The 18,828-nt window shown below is 40.4% G+C and overlaps 1 protein-coding gene across 2 annotated transcripts in view; it reads left to right on the top strand.

Moving 5' to 3' along the window:
• pcdh19 (protocadherin 19) overlaps positions 1-18,828 on the top strand; it is a 78,899-nt gene that overhangs the window by 25,403 nt on the left and 34,668 nt on the right. For both annotated transcript variants that reach the window (XM_053630421.1, XM_053630420.1), the window contains exon 3: positions 18,341-18,399. In XM_053630421.1, coding sequence (XP_053486396.1) covers positions 18,341-18,399 — 59 coding nt within the window. The remainder of the gene's footprint in view (positions 1-18,340; positions 18,400-18,828) is intronic.

Raw genomic sequence — 18,828 nt, 5'->3', positions numbered from 1 at the left:
AGTTGGTTAAAAGGTCTTACCCAGTAACACACCATGCCAAAGTTGGGAAAGTCTGGGAAAGGTTACAAAGCTATTTCAAAGGCACTGGGACTCCAAAGGACCACAGTGAGAGCCATTATCTCCAAATGGACAAACTTGGCACAGTAGTCAACCTTCCCAGAAGTGGCCAACCTTCCAAAATTCCTCCAAGAGCACAGCAACTACTCATACAGCAAGTTAAAAAAGACTAAAGGACAACCTCAAATGAACTACAGGCCTCTCTTGCATCAATAAAGGTCACAGTTCATGACTCCACTATCAGAAAGACATTTGGCAAAAATGGCATCCATGGAAGAGTGGCGAGGCGAAAACCATGGCTAACCAAGAAGAACATTAAGGCTTGTCTGAATTTTGCCAAAACACCTTGATGATCCTTAAACCTTTTGGGAGATCCTGTGGATTGATGAGTCGAAAGTGGAACTGTTTGGAAGAGAGGGGTCCCGTTACATTTGGCATAAACCAAATACAGAATTCCACAAAAAGAACATCATACCTATGGTCAAGCATGGTGGTGGAAGTGTGATGGTGTGGGGATGCTTTGCTGCTTCAGGACCTGGGCAACTTGCAATAATTCAGGGAAATATGAATACTGCTCTCTACCAGAAAATCCTAAAAGGAGAATGTCTGGTCTTCAGTCCGTAAGTTGAAACTCAAGCACAACTGGATTTTGCAGTAAGACAATGATCCAAAGTATAGGAGTAAGTCCTAGTCCCAGAAGTGAAAGACTGATCTCCAGTTATCGGAAGCGTTTGGTTGCAGTTATTGCTGCTAAAGGTGGCACAACCAGATTGTAAGTTTAAGGGGGCAGTTAGTTTTTCACATTGATGATGAGTGTTGGATAACTTTTTTTTGTTTGCTTCAATAAATAAATAAATAAATAAATAAAAACTGTATTGTGTGTTTACTCAGGTTGCCTTTGTTTTATGTTGCATTTCGTTTGAAGATATAAAATTATTTTATTATGAGATATACACAAAAACAAGAAATCAGGGCAAATACTTTTTCACAGCACACATGAGCAAAGGCTAAAAAGTAAATGCATAAAAGAGATTAAAAAGAAAATCTCACATCTTGGCTGGGTAACAAAATCACTTGTTCAATTTACACTCTGTTAGAAAAGCCTGTCAGTAAGATTAGATTAGCTGCAACATCACTGCTTTATGTTGTTTACAAGATCAGCTTTATGCACTGGCTGTTACATCACGAAACAAGTAAATTTTCTTAATTATTAATACCATAAAGGAGCAACTCATATCCCATTGTTTTTCTGTATATTTATCATTGCTCAAATCTGCTACAAATGGAATAGAGCAGAGGTTCTCAACCTTTTGTAACTAAAGCACTAACTAAAGCACTAAAGCACTAAAGCACCAGCTATAATGATTATCTATTCTATATAAAAACTATCTATATATAATCTAATCTATAATCTGTTTTTGATTGATAGATATATTTTTTTATTTTGTGTTTTTGTACTTTTATTAAATTACTTTTCAGAACTTTTATGACTTTTATAAAACTATATAACAGACAGGTATGTAACATGAATTATCAAAAATGTTTCTGAACACTATAACTACGTTGAACAAGAGAACTAGGCTGTAATAACGTGTACTATTTTACATGTGAAACATGTTGCATTCCATTCGTCTTGCATTCTAAAAACGTTTGCATACGAATTATGTAAATTGGGACGAAGGGTGCGCCTCCTTAGCCATGACATTGTTAAATCTCCGGCTCTCAGTTCCTCACTGAACAGAGCAGACGCAGGGATGTGTGAATGCAGCGGTATAGCAAGACCTCGTGCTTGCAGGAGAGTACTGCCAACATTTGGAAAGTTGCTAAGGTTTGTTCAAAAAGTTGCTAGATTTATTCCTAGGCACTTCGTTGCTAAAAGGGGTCTGAAAAGTCTCCCCAGCAAAAAGAAAATACAGAGGTAGAGCATGGGGTTTTTCATTTATGCACATTATATTTGAAAAGCAATAAAATACACCGAGTACCCAAATGATGCCCTGTCTGCTACTGGAATAGAGAGGACAGTTTCTGTTCATGTCTCAGAGCCAGCATTGTTGTTGTATTGTTTGTGTTGACCTTTAATACTGTCCGTCTAATTATCTCCATTAGAGACTATTTTAACTATTAATTATAATACATTTATAATGATTTATTATGAACTATAAATAATTCACCTGTTTTGGCAGTGTAGTCAAAGCCAGATTCAATATGGGCACTAGACAGCATGAAAATAACAATCATAACACTCCTACAAAAATATCATCAAAACATTTTTTTTTTTTTCTATAACAATGTACTCATTATGCATGATTATTTATGGGGGACATTACTGTATCTGTATAGCCAGATCAGAGGGAGAAAGAAAGTAATAACCAAACCAAGACAGATGCTCCTAATGCCTATGATCACCCAAGTATAGACAATACTAATTTTCATCAAACTTCCTCCTCTAGATGTATGACAACCTCATCACAAAGAATGATTAAAAAAACTAAATCGCTTGTAGAACTACTATTTGTGACCTCAGGTAAGACAGGTAAGGTAATTTTTGAGTGTTCTCTAAATTTGCATGATTGTCCTGTAATGGGTTTAAGAGAGGTCCAAAATTCCAGGAAACAGAGGGGAAGAGTACATTTTTCTCTTTCCTTCATCAGCCTCATGGGGAAATATCTTTTGCCATAGATGTGATGTCATTTTTTTTTTAAGTACAACTACGTTCCTTAGTGAACAGTATTAGCTCCCCCACTGAACTTCAGCTGAACAATATGCAGAGGATTCTCTTGGAGCTGATGGCTACTCTTACTGCATCTTACCATATGTCCTCTGAGAGGCACAGCAAATTACACTGCAAGAGGAGGGAGATGTAGCTGGCACGCTGCTCCATTTTTTGGTGGGTGAGAGAGTGTTTCTCTGTGTTTTGTTTCAACAACACCTCCAAAATGGTCAATGAATTCCACAATTGGAGACCTTAGAAGGAATCAGAGAAACTGAAAAGGATAATAGTGCACTTAATCCTGCAGTAGGCATTAGCCTACTCTATACAGAAAAAGTAGAGGAGACCCTTTGTTCTGTAGCTACATCTTGCAAAAGATGATAAACCATTGTGTGATGGAAACACAACACACATACATACCCCAGACTTTGGTAAGGGCGACAGCAGAATAACAAAATGATTTCAGGTCTTTATGTAAGGGGAGACAGTGAAGTGAGATATGTACACTGGGTGTGTTATTGTTTTTAAAAGAGAGAGCAAACTTTATTACGTGTAAGCATGCTAGATGCACCCTTCACAGACTGTAAAAAAGGTTTTTATCTACGGCTCTGCAGATATGTGGAAGCTGCTATGGGTTTAGGCTACTGACTGGCCCACTGGGAGCATCACTCATTTGTTTTTGTGTTGCAGATATTAAAAAACAGGTAGTGTGTGTGTGTGTGTTGGATGAGATATATAAAATGCTAAAGTCTATGTGTGTATATTAGGGAAGTAACTGAATACCATACATTATTGGGACTGAACAGATATTGTTAATACAAATATAGATACGAACAGGAGCTGCAGTATTCCTTTATTTTTTTAGGGGGCCAAGCACCGAAGGTGCTTACCAAATATGGGCCAAGTGCTGCCAATGTTCTAGCGCCACCTTCGGATCAAAGTTGGGCCTAATTTGGAATTATGTTTATAGTCATAACTTTTGAACTGTGTCCAAAATTCAAAAGCCAGGCATCTCTAGATTGTAGTATGATGTCAGTTTCTGCCTTATTAGATTTTATGCCATCTTGGATTGTGTCAAAACTGTTTGTTTTTTCGCTACTCCTCCTAAATATTTTGTCTAATCATTATCAAATTTGGCGCTCGTCATCTTCAGAGTAAGCGTCCTAAAAGTTATCAAAAGAATTTTTAATATTCCAAACTGCCGTAATGGGCAAACGAATCCGACAGCAAAATCACCAAAGAGGAAGTGAGGCTGTATCTCAGCAATGACTTTGCACACTGACACGAACTTTGGTAGGCACATCAGGACCATGACCTGAGGCTATGCAACAAATTGTATGGCAGCACCACCTACTAGTCTAAAGTTACAATAAAATGCTAAAAATGCTTACATCTAACTGCCATTTTTGCTACTCCTCCTCCAAATTCTGTCCAATCGTCACCAAATTTGGCTCATGTCATCTTGAGACCTGTCTGAACAAAACTTACCAAATGAATTTTGATACTCAAAAACTGTTCTCCTGTAACCTGCTAGCAAATGCAAAAAACATGATGTGAGGGTGTATCTTAGCAATACAGCTACGTAGCCCCATAAACATAATGTAAGGGAATGTACAGTTAAAGACCCCAGGACCAGATAGGATGAATGAAGAGCAGGAGTCAAGAGATGCGATCAATTGAAGAAAATTTTACTGAAGAATAGTTTGCAGTTTCATCAAGCAGAAGTCAGCTTCACATTCAGCAAGGAGTTCGTAGGCCACTCTGCATACACACTCATTACAGCAACAGTTAAGCTCTCACACAATCACTAAGGTAGTCATCAGGTCAAGTTGAATGATTCTGATTAGTTAAGGCGTAGATAAACAGGAAATTTCCACATATGGGCTGTAAGTCAGAAGAATATTTGTAAGAATGGCTGTAAGTCAGAAGAATATCTCCATCGATTATCTGCTGTCTCGTCATATTCCCCTCAAATGTGTTCCAGTTGTTCTCCTCCGAGCTCTAGCAAGGTTGTAGCCTTAGATTTGTGTGTAAACTCTAAAGACTGTTGAGGTCAGCATTTTTTGAAAAAGTGTGAGAGTTTTATATACTTACTTGTGTGCATGTGTCTTAACATACATTATGAAAAGTATGTTGCTACCTATTTGCATGTATTTGTTAATGGCCTAGAAGAGTGTGTGTTGTAGACTGATTAGGGTTTACTGATTACATATATTCAAAAAACCTTGCAAGTAAATGGCAGTCAAATCTAGCTTTAGTCTGGAAGTATTGGAGAATGAGTGATACATGCTCAAAATAGCAAGTAATAAAGATAGCTTTATTTCTCTGTGCTCTGCAGCACCTACCATAATGGCATGAAACAACATTACTCTTGCAATGCTATCAGTGGCCTGTTGGTTCACTGATTGCAGTCTGCTTTTCAGTCTACAGATGTGCCAGTGACGTGCAGAGAGGTAAAGCTCTTCTATCAATCCCGATGTTTCAAATTAAATGGAAGATATGCCCAGTATGGATGAATCATAGTGCTAATCACTAGACTTCAATTACTGGATCATGAGTTGGGCTATTGGGTTAGCCTGGTTGTGATTCATGTGGGCGTTTTAGCCCCAACTTGTCTATTAGACTCTGGCCTCTACACAGAACTCCTCTCAATAAAATATAGCCACATATGTTGGCAGCTTTTAAATCTTCTGTAAAAATATACAGTGCTGTGAGATAAAACAAAGGCAACCTGAGTAAACACAAAATACAGTTTTTAAATGATAGTTATATTTTTTGAAGCAAAAAAAGTTATCCAATACCAACTGGGCCTGTGTGAAAATGTATTTGTCCCCGTAGTTACTAATTCCCCAAATCAATGAAACTGCATTCATCATGGGGTTCAGCTGGACTAGATGCAACCAGGCCTGATTACTTCAAACCCTGTTCAATCAAATCGATACTTAAATAGAACTTTTTCAACAGCATGAACTTGGTTAAAAGGTCTTACCTAGTAACACAATATGCCAAAATTGAAATAAATTCCAGAAATTATGAGGAAGAAGGTGATTTAAAATACGTCTGGGAAGGGTTACAAAGATAATTCAAAGGCTCTGGGATGCTAAAGAACCATAGTGAGAGCCATTATCTCCATATGGGAAAAACTCTGCACAGTAGTGAATCTTCTCAGAAGTGGCTGACCTTCCAAAATTCTTCAAAGAGCACATCAACTACCCATCCCGGAAGTCACAAAAGACCCAAGGACAACATCGAAGGACCTACAAGCCTCTCTTGCATCAGTAAAGGTCACAGTTCATGACTCCACTATCAGAAAGACACTGGGCAAAAGTGTCATCCATGGAAGAGTGGTGAGGTGAAAACTACTGCTAACCCAGAAGAACATTAGAAGAACATAAGCATGGTAGTGGAAGTGTGATGGTGTGGGGATGGAGAAATTTGCAATCATGAGACAATGGACACAAGGAGACCCAACCTGGTCAACAAAGCTACCATTCAGAGGTAATACTCACAAAATTGCCCCAGTAATGTGGTGCATGGCATTATCTCCCATGATCAGAGGGAATGACTGAAAAAATCCATAGCCTGAAGCTGAGTGAGTGATAAACATCAGTTTATTATCAGCCGGGGTGAAGTGATTAATGAGCAATGATGAAGCTGCACCTGAATTTCTTATAACTGTTTCTAGAGTGGCTCTGCTGTAGAGATTCTAGAGTGACAGCATGAGCTCTGAGGCATCTGCTACTGAGCATCAGATTAAGGGATGCTGATAATAGGGCAGACTCAATTCATCTTGCAGAGAGTGTTAGAAAGAGAGAGCACATGTCTGGGACACAGAGAAACAGTGAGACAGACAGCAGGGGAGAAAGCAGACGAGAAACGCTTCAGAGTCTATAATGAACCACTGAAAATCTGTATCTAGTCTAAAAATTGTCTGGAAGATATCCCATAGTGACGGGAAACACTGGTGCTGTAGAGAAGAGGATAGGTTTGAGTGGAGTAGGAAGATGATATATTAGATATCAGCTCCACTGACAGATATTTGCAGGGGACTGACCCGAGGTGTGGTATCATTACTTTGGGTCAAAGTGTCAGGCAAGGATTTGATTTATACTCATAACAAAAGCGGAATCCAAAATGGATGAGGTCGAGCTTGCTGCATAAGCCCTAGTGCTGGCATATTACAATGATGTGAAGGTGTTCACATCCCTCATCTCTTTTTTCTGGCACTGCTATACCAAATAGAAAGTGAAAGAGTGAGTATGTGTATTATATAGAGTGGGAGAAAGACAGAGATGGATAATGAGACAATGTCTTGTTGAGTTTTTGTCTTCTCCCTCCCTTACTGCTTTGATCATTTGGCATATACAGTTGCAATCAAAATTATTCAACTCCCATTGCAAATCAAGTTTATTGTCAAAATTTACAGACTTTCAGCTGTTTGCAGTGAACAAATCAAACAAAAGCAATGGAAATAGTTCAACACAACAAATGCTTCAAGTGATTTCCCCAAATTCAACTGAAAATGCAACTTATAATGACTTCCAGTCTCAAAATTATTCAACCCCTTCATGGCAAGAATATTTAGTACTTAGTAGAGCACCCTTCTGCTGTTATGACCTGCTACAAATGAGATGCATAGCTTCTCACAGCGTTCCTGAGGAATCTTAGCCCATTCCTCATGAGCAGTGGCCTCCAGTTCAGTAATATTCTTGGGTTTGCATGCTGCAACCGCCTTCTTCAAATCCCACTAGAGATTTTGTATGGGGTTCAGGTCAGGTGACTGTAATGGCCCTGTAGAATCTTCCAGGACTTACTAGTACACTGGATGAAGCAGACCTAAAATTAAAAGGGTGGGGATTTCTGCTCACCAAAACTTGTCCCTGACCTTCAGGGCATATTGAAATTTCTTGTATGGATATGGAAATATTTTTTTGTTCTGGTGTCTAAATTAGCATTTAAAATCCTGGAAGCCAGTCTCTATAAAGTGGCTTCATTTTAGTTTGATGAGATTCCATCCCAGCTGGCACCGGACATCTATTTAATGTTAGAATGACGTTGGATTCCAATGTTAGACAGACATAAAATTTTGGTTTGAATTGAAATTTGTTGGGTTGGGTCAAAGCCCAACATTGGCTTGATGTCTACCTCCAATGTTGGACAGACATTGAATTTTGGTTGCAAATCATAGTCAGATATCTGTCAAAAACCCAACATCCATCCATTTGCTGTACTGTTTATCCTACACAGGGTCGCGGGGGAGCCTGGAGCTTATCCCAGGGAACTTGTGTCACAGGGCGGGGGATGCCAGTCGATTGCAGGGCACAATCACACACACAACTTGGAAACATCAGCCAGCCTACAAAGTCAGTCTTTGGGCTTGGGGAGGAAACCGGAGTAACCAGAGAAAACCCCTGAAACACGGGGAGAACATGCAAGCTTCTCACACACGGGGTGGAGGTGGGATTGGAACCCATAACCCTGGAGGTGTGAGGTGAACGTGCTAACCCCTAAGCCACAGTATTCTGCCCAAAACCTATCATTATCTGTCAAATTCCAACTTTAAAAAAAGATGTTAAAATTTGGTTAGTATGTATTTTGTTGGCATGATATCAAACTTTTAACAGAGCTAGGTTTTTGTTGTAAATGACAAATCAGCATACTGAGAAACTTGGATAATGTAATACCAAGGTCAGACAGATGTCAAGATCCAATGTCAGACAGACACAAAGTATTAATTGTAAGACATGAATAGAGAAAAGTTAACAAACTTGAAAATCTTATTGAAACCCAATCATTCTGGCCATTTTGTACAGAGTACTCTAAAATTCTTAAAACGGGGTACCTTGAATTATTTCCATAAAATGTTCACCTATGGAAATGATCAATGATTAATTAATTAATGAGTATTTTTGTACAAATCAAAACTGAAAAGCAAGATAAAATTCAGCCTCTCTGTTTATCACATTGAGGCAACGTTCCTCCATGGAAGCGATGCTGAGCTAAACCAAGATATGTGCACCAGCAGGCTGCTCTGGTGACTTTGATGCAAAAAGTGAAATGAGCAGAGGCATAATAGTGCAATTTATCTGTATTTTAGATGCATGTTGGATTAAGATGCTTCCTGAATGATTGGGTGTACTTTAAGACCGGACCTGCAAATGTCGGTTTTGCTGACCTTACCTGAAGGCACACATTAAAGCAGTTCTCCTACCCTTATTCATTTTTTCATCAATTAATCTAAATTAATACATTCCATCCATCCATCTTCTACCGCTTACTCCTTCTTCAGGGTCGCGGGGGAACCTGGAGCCTATCCCAGGAAGCATCGGGCACAAGGTTGGACAGGGTATTAATACATTCATTTGACAAAACAAACACTAGTAGAATAAAGCAGGAAGGAGTACTGTGTTACAGATCTGTTATATAGTGTTTCCTTTATCCCAAAAGATAATTGTAATCATTGATACAGTTAATCGAACACACAAGTGGCCCTGGGACAATTTTTGATATGTAGTTTGTACAGGCAAGACCATTTTGCGATTTTGTCACAAAATGTTAAAATGCATGGCTGGATTCTGAATGAAGTAAACCAAGTTCATTACATATTGACAAGTAAGTGACAAATTGTTGCAAGGACTGCAATGACAATGGCTATAAAATAACAGCAAGTACTTATATTCATCATGATTTCAGCAGTCAGGGCAGATAAAGTAAGGTATTATGTCCTCCAGTAGTAAGGGTAACCCTCAGGCAGTCCTTCACCCTTTTATGCTTCTCTGAAGGCTTGTACATTCTGTAAAGGAACGGGAAATCTGTTATCTAATATATGGCAGTGCATCTTTTGGAAATTCTATAATTAGGGGGTTGGCAACCCAACACCACTAAGGAGTATTTTCACCTTCCATGATGATGGGAGTTGAAAAAAAAAAAAAAAACATGATAATGCTGCTTATAGCAAAACAGAATGAATATATAATGTTCTTTTGCTGATGTCATGGTTGGGAATTAACTAAATTCCAAGGGTTTCAGTACCGCGACATAAAATGGCCGTTTCTGGAGGTGTGGCCTTTTTTTCACAAAAAAATTACAGGTCACCGAACATAAGCAGAATACTTTTTTTTTGTGTGGGGGCATTCCCAGGATCAGTGATGTAAGATGAAGGACAAAATGGTCATATCGGTAACTTTTTTTTATGTTTATTTATTTATTTTTTTAATCCTGTAAATGCTAAATTAACTGGTTCTTCAAACTGTCAACTTTGCTCTTTCTGTGTGAATAAAGTTGAGTATGAAAACGTGGATAATTATGAGTTTGTATTTTATAATGGGGCAACAGCAGTGGAAATGATGCTGAGGTTAAAATAAACTAAGGTTTCACTGCAGATTGTTAGTCTGATGATAGGACACATGATAGAATTGATGTAAAGTCAGTAAGACGGACCTGCCTGATCCGTTCAGATGCTCTACCTCTGGATGGAGCTCTCATCTACTCCAATTCCAGATGGACACACTCACTGTGATTGCTGGGTCTATGGTTGCTTATAAGGCCAAACAGACTTCATATTAAACCATAATGAACTTTACTTTTACACTATCTGTTGTTATGGGTGGGATGGGTTCCCTTCTGAGTCCGGTTCCTCTCAAGGTTTCTTCCTCTTTACCTCTTAGGGAGTTTTTCCTCGCCACCATCACCACCGGCTTGCTCAATAGGGATAAATTTGCACATTTAAAATCTGTATACCATGTTTATATGTTTCTGTAAAGCTGCTTTGAGACAATGTCTATTGTAAAAAGCGCTATACAAATAAAATTGAATTGAATTGAATTGAATTGAAAGACTTTGAGCTTATTTAAGTGAAACAAGCATTTAATAACAATAGTATTTTTTCAAACATGAAACCCCTGCGATCACGGACAGGTGTCCTAAGATATAGCAGTATGATTGTAAAAGGGTATTTGGCACGAAACCCCTGCGATCACGGACTGATATCTGAAGATATAGCAGTATGATTGGAAAGGGTATTTGGGCACAAAATCCCTGTGATCACAGACCATGCCTACCTGATGATGCAATATCTGTTATGCTGTCCTGAAAAAAATGGTTGCAGCCAGGGGCAGCTTTAGTGATTTGGCGGCCATAGGCAAAATATAGGAATTGGACCTTCATTTTGGTGTTTTAACATCGATATTTAAATTTTCAGCATAGGTTATTTAGCATTAATAGCAATAATCAGGGGTGAACTGGGACCAAAAAGTGGCCCTGGACTTTCTGGCCCAGAGCGGACCACCACACCGGGCCCACAACATGCCACATCATAACACACCGGCTCATTGTTTGTTAGACCCATTTTTAACACCAGTTACTAGCAAAAAATATAACACAATAAAGAAACATAAATGCTATTTAAACATATTTCTTTGAAGTAGCACAACAGATATCAAGTCATAGTCATAGTAAAATAGGCAAATAGAAACAGAAGAACAGTGTGACAAAGAATATAAAACAATCAAGACAGCATGTTAGCTAGTCAGGAGGAATCATCTGGGTGCAGTGTAGGAGAGCTGCCCCACTCAGCTGTACATCTCCTGAATCAGGACTGAAACTTTATATTTTAGCACTAACATGAATCCACATCTAATAATTTTACCACCCCCCTGCACCCCCCCCCCCCCCAATTTCTATACTACTACTACTACTAATAATAATAATAATAATGTATTTTATTTTCTAATATTAGGAAATTAATCTTGATATTAGGCCTATATTAATAAAGAAGTCTATTTCATTACAACCACTAACCAAGGGCAAACAATAAGTTGCTGTATGGTACAGTAGGACAGCAGCTTATTAAAATATTTTTTTTTCTAAATTATGTTAATATTAAACATATTCATTTGGAGTAGCACTGACCATGAATCCACATCTGAATGGCACACATTAAACTCACATATGATCATGACTGCAGAGTTCAGTTTCACTTGGAGAAAGAGAGAGAGAGAATGGATCCTGCTGCCTGTCCCAGCCTTACTGTTCTTTGGCTGTAATGCTAGAGCCGTCAGCCCCTGCAGAACTGCAACTTGCCTGCACGCCAAAGGGAAAATTTGTTAACTAAAAGACATCACAGGTTTTGATAAAAAAAACTTTTTGCTTTCCTCCTGCTTTCTCCTTTTTTTAGCACCGCTGCTTTGCTTCGTTTTTGCTCTGTCTGTACGCTACACGTGACGTCGCCGATGTTTGCACGAGTTGGCTGTTATCTTCCTGAATCATAAAATTGTGGAATAGTCCAATGTAGTGGGTACTGAGGGGGGGAGGGGGTCATTAATGTATGGATTTTTAGAAAAAACATAATTAATTAGAGAAAAGTAAAAAAATAAAACTTTCTTAACCATAAGTTTATGCAGCATTTTGGGGGGCCTTGGTAGCTCGGGGCCCAATGCAATTGCCAACCTTTGCTCAATGGTAAAGTCCGCCCCTGGTTGCAGCAAGGAATAGCGAGCAGAGCCAAACCTGATGAAGTGGCAGTAACAAAACATCAGATGTAGGTGTGAAATTGGGGGAAAAGGGAGAGATAAATGGTGAGAGCAAAAGAGAATTCTACATTCTGATAGGGTGTAGCAAATAATGAGGAATGAAGAATATGAGACTCTGTAGAACCCAGTGTGTGGGTGTATGTGTGTATGAAGGTAGGTGGGAAATAGGATTTAGGAGACATGAAGACTGACAGAGGTTTGAGCGCAGTTTCAACACTCAACAGAAAAATCAAAATAAAACACTTTCCCATCAACACTGTCCAAGCTCACACTCCAGCATGTGTAGGTGTGTGTGTTATGTGCGACCTCTGTCAGCTCTGTCCCCCCTCTCTCCCTGGTTTGAAAAAGAGATTTATCCTGATTTCTTATGTTTTTGTGTATATCTCACATGAAATTATTTCAGAACTCAAAATCTAAGATAAAACAAAGGCAACCTGAGTAAACACAATACAGTTCCAAGAGCACAGCAACTACTCATCTAGCAAGGACAACATTATAGGAACTACCTACAGCCCTCTCTTGCATGAAAAAAAGGTCACTGTTTATGACTCCACTATCAGAAAGACAGTTTGCAAAAATGGCATCTATGGAAGAGTGGCAAGGTGAAAACCACATCTAAACCAGAAGAACATTAATGCTCGTCTGGATTTTGCCTTGATAATTCTCAAACCTTTTGGGAGAATGTTCTGTGGATTGATGAGTCAAAAGTAGAACTGTTTGGAAGACAGGTGTCCCGTTACATCTGGCGTAAACCAAACACAGAATTCCACAAAAAGAACATCATACCTATGGTCAAGCTTGGTGGAGGAAGTGTGACAGTGTGGGGATGCTTTGCTGCTTCAGGGCCTGGGCAACTTCCAATAATTGAGGGAAACATGAATTCTGCTCTCTGCTAGAAAATCTTAAAGGAGAATGTCCGGTCTTCAGTCCGTAAGTTGATCCAAAGGATAAGAGTAAGTCCTATTCCCAGAAGTAAGAAAGACTGATCTCCAGTTATCAGAAGTGTTTGGTTGCAGTTATTGCTGCTAAAGGTGGCACAACCAGATTTTAAGTTTAAGGGCCAATTAATTTTTCACATTGGCGATTTGGGTTGGAAAACTTTTTTGCTTCAATAAAAATAAATAAAAACTGTATTGTGTGTCTTACTCAGGTTGCCTTTGTTTTATTCAATTCAATTCAATTCAGTTTTATTTGTATAGCACTTTTAACAATGGGCATTGTCCCAAAGCAGCTTTACAGAAATATATAAATTCAGGATATTGATTTTAAATGTATGAATTTATCCCTAAAGAGCAAGCCAGAGGTAATGGTGGCAAGGAAAAACTCCCTGAGATGATATGAGGAAGAAACCTTGAGGAACCATACTCAAAATGGAACCCATCCAAATCTGGGTGACAGCAGATAGTGCAGTTATAAATAAATAAACCTTCTATAAATCTGCTAATACTACATAGCCAAATTGTGCAGTTGTGTAACCAAGAAAAAAAAATATATATATATTTTTGCATGAAGTCTGTTCTGTGCGATTTCTACTAACTGCCAGAGGCGGTGCTTTAAACACCTGGATGTCCATCACGTCTACATGCAGGTCGAGTGTTTGTATCAACAAAGTCACCTGTGACCTGGGTGACGTATGCCTTTTGCCCCGATACTAAAGGCACGTTCACCCTGGAAGTGACCTCTTGTTATCTTCTTGCATCGGTAAGCAGGTTTCAGGAGTGCAGGCACCGCTGGTAGTCTTGTAACCCAAAGTAGGGTTGGAGCTATGAATGTTCGTCCTCCAAAGACTAGCCTTTTTTGTGATTATTTAAATTCAGATAGGGCGCTATCCAGCAAGAAGTGAGTGAACTCTTCGATCAGTGCTGTTTATGAGTGGACATACTCTAATTTAGCAATCTGTAGTTTATAGTTCATGATCAGTTTGGTTTTTCTTGCCTTAACGCTGATACAGCGCTAAATACTTGAGGTCGGGTTGGAATCCCCTCCCATAGTTTTCTGTTTATACGTACCGTGGAGTCATTCCCCACGATTTTGGTTGTTTATTTGTTTGACGCGCTGTCAGTAAGCAACGCATCTCGATTGGGCTTCGTTGAATTGTTTTTCATCCCTGTGATTTAGTTCATGAATTTGTTTACTTATTGGCTACAGTGCATAGTGCACCATATTGCCCCACAGTACAGAGTGATCATAGAGGGATCATTCCCCAATATTTTCACTGTTTCATTTTCATAATTGACTCGTTGTTGGTAGGACAGGCTACACAATGCACCCTGATGAGGATGATTGAAAGGGGTGATTGTTTTTCGTCCCCGTGATTTAGTTCATGGATTTCTTTAATTATTACTTATAGTGCAAGAGAGTGTTGCTCTTAACTGTACCATATTGCATCATAGTGATCTCAGCTGTGTTACCATACAGATAGACTGCAAATAGTATATATTTCTCTCTTTCATTTTCAATTACCATCTGGCAAAGTGTTCACATGCGGAAAACCACGTGGATATTAATCACTGGTGGTACCCATGTTTATGACATATATTGATTGCCAGGCTCCTGTTGAACTAGAGGATGGCCATGAGAGATGTCCCTCTTGCCTGGGGGTTGAACACTTAAGAGAGGGACTGTCTGAGATGGCATGCATGAACTGCAGCTCCATGACCTTAACAGCACGAGCAACCAGGTTGGCCCAGATAGAGGGCAGGTTGGGCACTCAACTGCATCCTACACAGGCCATGTCACCTAGCTCTCATAAGTGCCATTAGACTGATATGCGGAGGCCCCCTGGTAAGGGTAAACACAGAAAGTTAGATCCCCTAGCCCAGAAGGTAGACAACTTGGCAGAGATTACGTCTCTCCCCCTTAATGTGCAACCACCCAGTGCACAGCCTACAAGTGGTCCCGCTGCAGCCGCACTGCAGTCTCTTCATATGGCACTGCCTCCAATATTGTCACCAGCCTTTGAGATCCAGGAGGAGGATGCACTCTCCACTAGGGCCTCGGAGAACCTAGGTATCAGTGGAGATTATGACCAGGAGGGGGCAGGTGAAACCCCGCATTCATCTTATCCCAATTCTCAGGGGACGAGCCACAGTACACTGAAGGGCTCGGAGACCAGTCAGGCCTGTGGTAAAAATGGCCTTGGCATGTCTGGAGTTAGATGCGGCACCTGTCCAGGTGACTCCTCAGAGCGCTTTTTTTCAGGAAGACCTCTCAGTCCACAGCTCTCTGTGTCCCACCCTCAGCACCATTGACAGACTGTAGAGCACTAGCTAACATGCAGTATGCATCCGACCATGGATAACCAACCATGGTTACAGTGCTGTTTGATAGATGACTTCATTGTGAGAAGCTATGACACAGCAGCACGTATTGGACGTATTGGGAATTCCACGTCGGGCGCACGGTGGCTTACTGGTTAGCACGTTCACCTCACACCTCCAGGGTTGGGGGTTCGATTCCCACCATGGCTCTGTGTGTGCGGAGTTTGCATGTTCTCCCCATGCTGCGGGGGTTTCCTCCGGGTACTCCGGTTTCCTCCCCCAGTCCAAAGACATGCATGGTAGGCTGATGGGCATGTCCAAAGTGTCCGTAGTGTGTGAATGGATGTGTGAGTGTGTATGTGATTGTGCCTTGTGATGGATTGCAGTGTACACCCTGTCCAGGGTGTACACTGCCTTGTGCCTGATGCTCTCTGGAATAGGCTCCAGGTTTCCCGTGACCCTGAAGGATAAGCGGTATAGAAGATGGATGGATGGAATTCCATGTCACACCTTATGCTGGCCCTGTCCCAGACATTGCAGACTTCAGAGATTGACACTTATGCCCAGAGTCTGAGTGACGCCTCTTGGCAGTCATTCGTCTATATGACCAGGGATTTGGGTAGGCTAATGTCTTTGTTAACCCTTGCTCAATGCCAAATATGGCTGGCCAGTCTCTTCTTTTGTAACCCTACAGGAGAGGCTTCTGCTCTCTTTCTGTCATTCCTGGGGAGCTGTTTGGCCCTGCTACACAGCAAGCCCTGGAGCGCAGTCTACAGGTTACACAGGCCAGACAACAGTTTGCTAGTCTGTGCCGTGAACACCCCACTAGACAGAGACCCTCTATGGCAACAAATACGGCTCAGTAGGATAAATAACGCCCAGAGAGATTTCGCCAGCCGTCCAGCCAGCCCCCACCCAGCCCCTTCGCTTGGCATAGCAAGGCCAGACTTCTGGCCATCGCCCCTCCAGGAATTACAAGGGGCGAGGGGGTAGACAATGACCATACCACTCCCACAGTCTGATGCTTCACCAGCCAGCAGCTCAGGTGCTGGGAAGCGTTTACGTCAGACCATTGGGTTTTATCAACCCTGTTACAGGGTTACAACGTTCAATTCAGACGTCGACCGCCGGGGTTCCGTGGAGTCAAAATGACCTTAGTCAAGGACCCAAACAAGGCTTTGGCCCTACACCAGGAGGTCTGGGCTCTCCTGAAGAAGGGTGCCATCAAGTAGTTAGACAGCGTTTTACAGAACAGTGAATTCTATTCCACTTATTTTATTATCGCAAAAAAAAATACTGCTGATTTCGCCCCATACTGGATGTAATACCTCTGAACAGACACCTCAAGGTTTTCAAGCTCCATGTACAGTGGACGTGCTGCAAGGCATCAGGCAGAAAGATTGGTTTACAACCATCAACCTGAAAGACATATTTTCACGTTGCAATCGTGCCCCAGCACAGGCAATTCCTCTGTTTCACCATCGACGGAAGGGCTTACCAGATTTGTGTGCTCCCATTCGGGATCTCCCTGGTGCCAAGGGTCTTCACCAGTTGTGTAACAGTGGCAATGTCTGCATTACAGGCCAGGGGTATGCAAATTTTCCCATACCTGGACGACTGGTTGATCTGTTCACATATTTACAAGAAGATTGCCATGAGGTCGCTTCCATGGTGAACACGCCTTTAGTACCCGGACAAAAGGCATACGTTACCCAGGTCACGGGTGACTTTGTTGATACAAACACTCGACCTACATGTACACATGATGGACATCCAAGTGCATAAAGCACCGCCTCTGGCGGCCGAAATTCATAGAACCGTGGTTACATACATAACCATTGTTTTGCTGAACTTATCCACTGTTCACTGATGGAGACTTGAGTGCAAAAATGTTTGTGGCAATTGTAGTCCTAAAGCTAAAATAGCAATTGCAGTCCTACCCATCGTAGCATAGCTGTTCACATGAATTGAGCTCCAAGCTATCTTTATGATTTTTAAGCATTTGACTTCCAGTTGATGAGAACTTCAACCAGAAGTAGGGCATCAGGATGGATTTGGCAGGTCCGGTGAGCAGAAGGGGTCAGGATCAGGAGTATCATGTGTATCTCAACAGAAAGAGAGAGGGAAAGAGAGGGAGAGATTATTAAGTATGCTTATTGTCCCGTAATAGTTAAGGACAATGTACTTTGCATGAGTGCAAGCAGGGACTCCGGCAAGACTAGCTATGACAGCATATCTATAAGGAAGAGCCAGAAGGTAACACAGACATGAGGGCACCCTATGACATAAGGCGGCCAGCCACTACACCATCAAAAAAACTATTTAGTATGTATACAAAAACAGAAGAAATCTCACTGTATGTGATTTTAATATCTAAATTCTCCTCTGAAATATAAGAATAGTGTTTTTCTTATTGTTACATTATTTAAAAACACAAAAGTTATCCTTCTTCCATTGTTCTCTTATCTTTACTCGCTCTGTTATTCTGTTCAAGCAACACTGTCCTCCCTTTCTGAAAATTGTGGTCAAATTGAATAAGGAGAAGTGAGTGGAGACAAGGAGAAGATGGTGGAAGAACGGAGAGGACGGTGGGGGGAGTGGGCTCACTGCAGCATAGCAGACTACATGTACTCGGAAAAAGAATAAGAACTTGCCTTTGACAGCTAAGGCCGTTCACAAGGGTCTTTGTGCAAAATAGCATTTCTATTGAAAGGCAGTAAGCAATAATTTTATTTTAGTTGCTGTATAATTAAATCCCCCCCCCCCCATTTCTCTCTCTCCAGACAGAGAATTATTCCATTGACTCCAGCTATGTAAACAGCAGAGCACACCTCATCAAAAGGTATGATTTCTTTCTTTTTTAAATATTTCACTTCCACTTGATAATCCATAGATTTTTGTAGGCAATGTCACATAGTTTGTCACAATAATTGACTGATTAAAAACATGTAAGATTGTAAAAGACTCATATTTAAATATTTTTAGTTTGATTCAATAATACTGTATTCTATGAGTAGTTATCAGCAGCATGTATACAGTATATTTGTTTTTGTTAACAATTAAGTGTCCATATCAAATTATAAAGATGAAATACTCCAAGACACTAACATGGTGAAGTAAAAAGCCTTTAATTAACTGGGCTAAATCATTAAAAACAATTAAAAGTGTAGATCTATACGTTTCGGCTACGCAGCCTTCTTCAGGATACATATCAATTGGTCAAACAAGTCTTCTTAAACTACTAGTAATTAGTGGATCATCAAAGACAGCT

The sequence above is a fragment of the Ictalurus furcatus genome, chromosome 8, assembly GCF_023375685.1.
Source record: "Ictalurus furcatus strain D&B chromosome 8, Billie_1.0, whole genome shotgun sequence".
NCBI lineage: Eukaryota > Metazoa > Chordata > Actinopteri > Siluriformes > Ictaluridae > Ictalurus > Ictalurus furcatus.
This window is presented reverse-complemented; position numbering and strand designations above follow the sequence as displayed.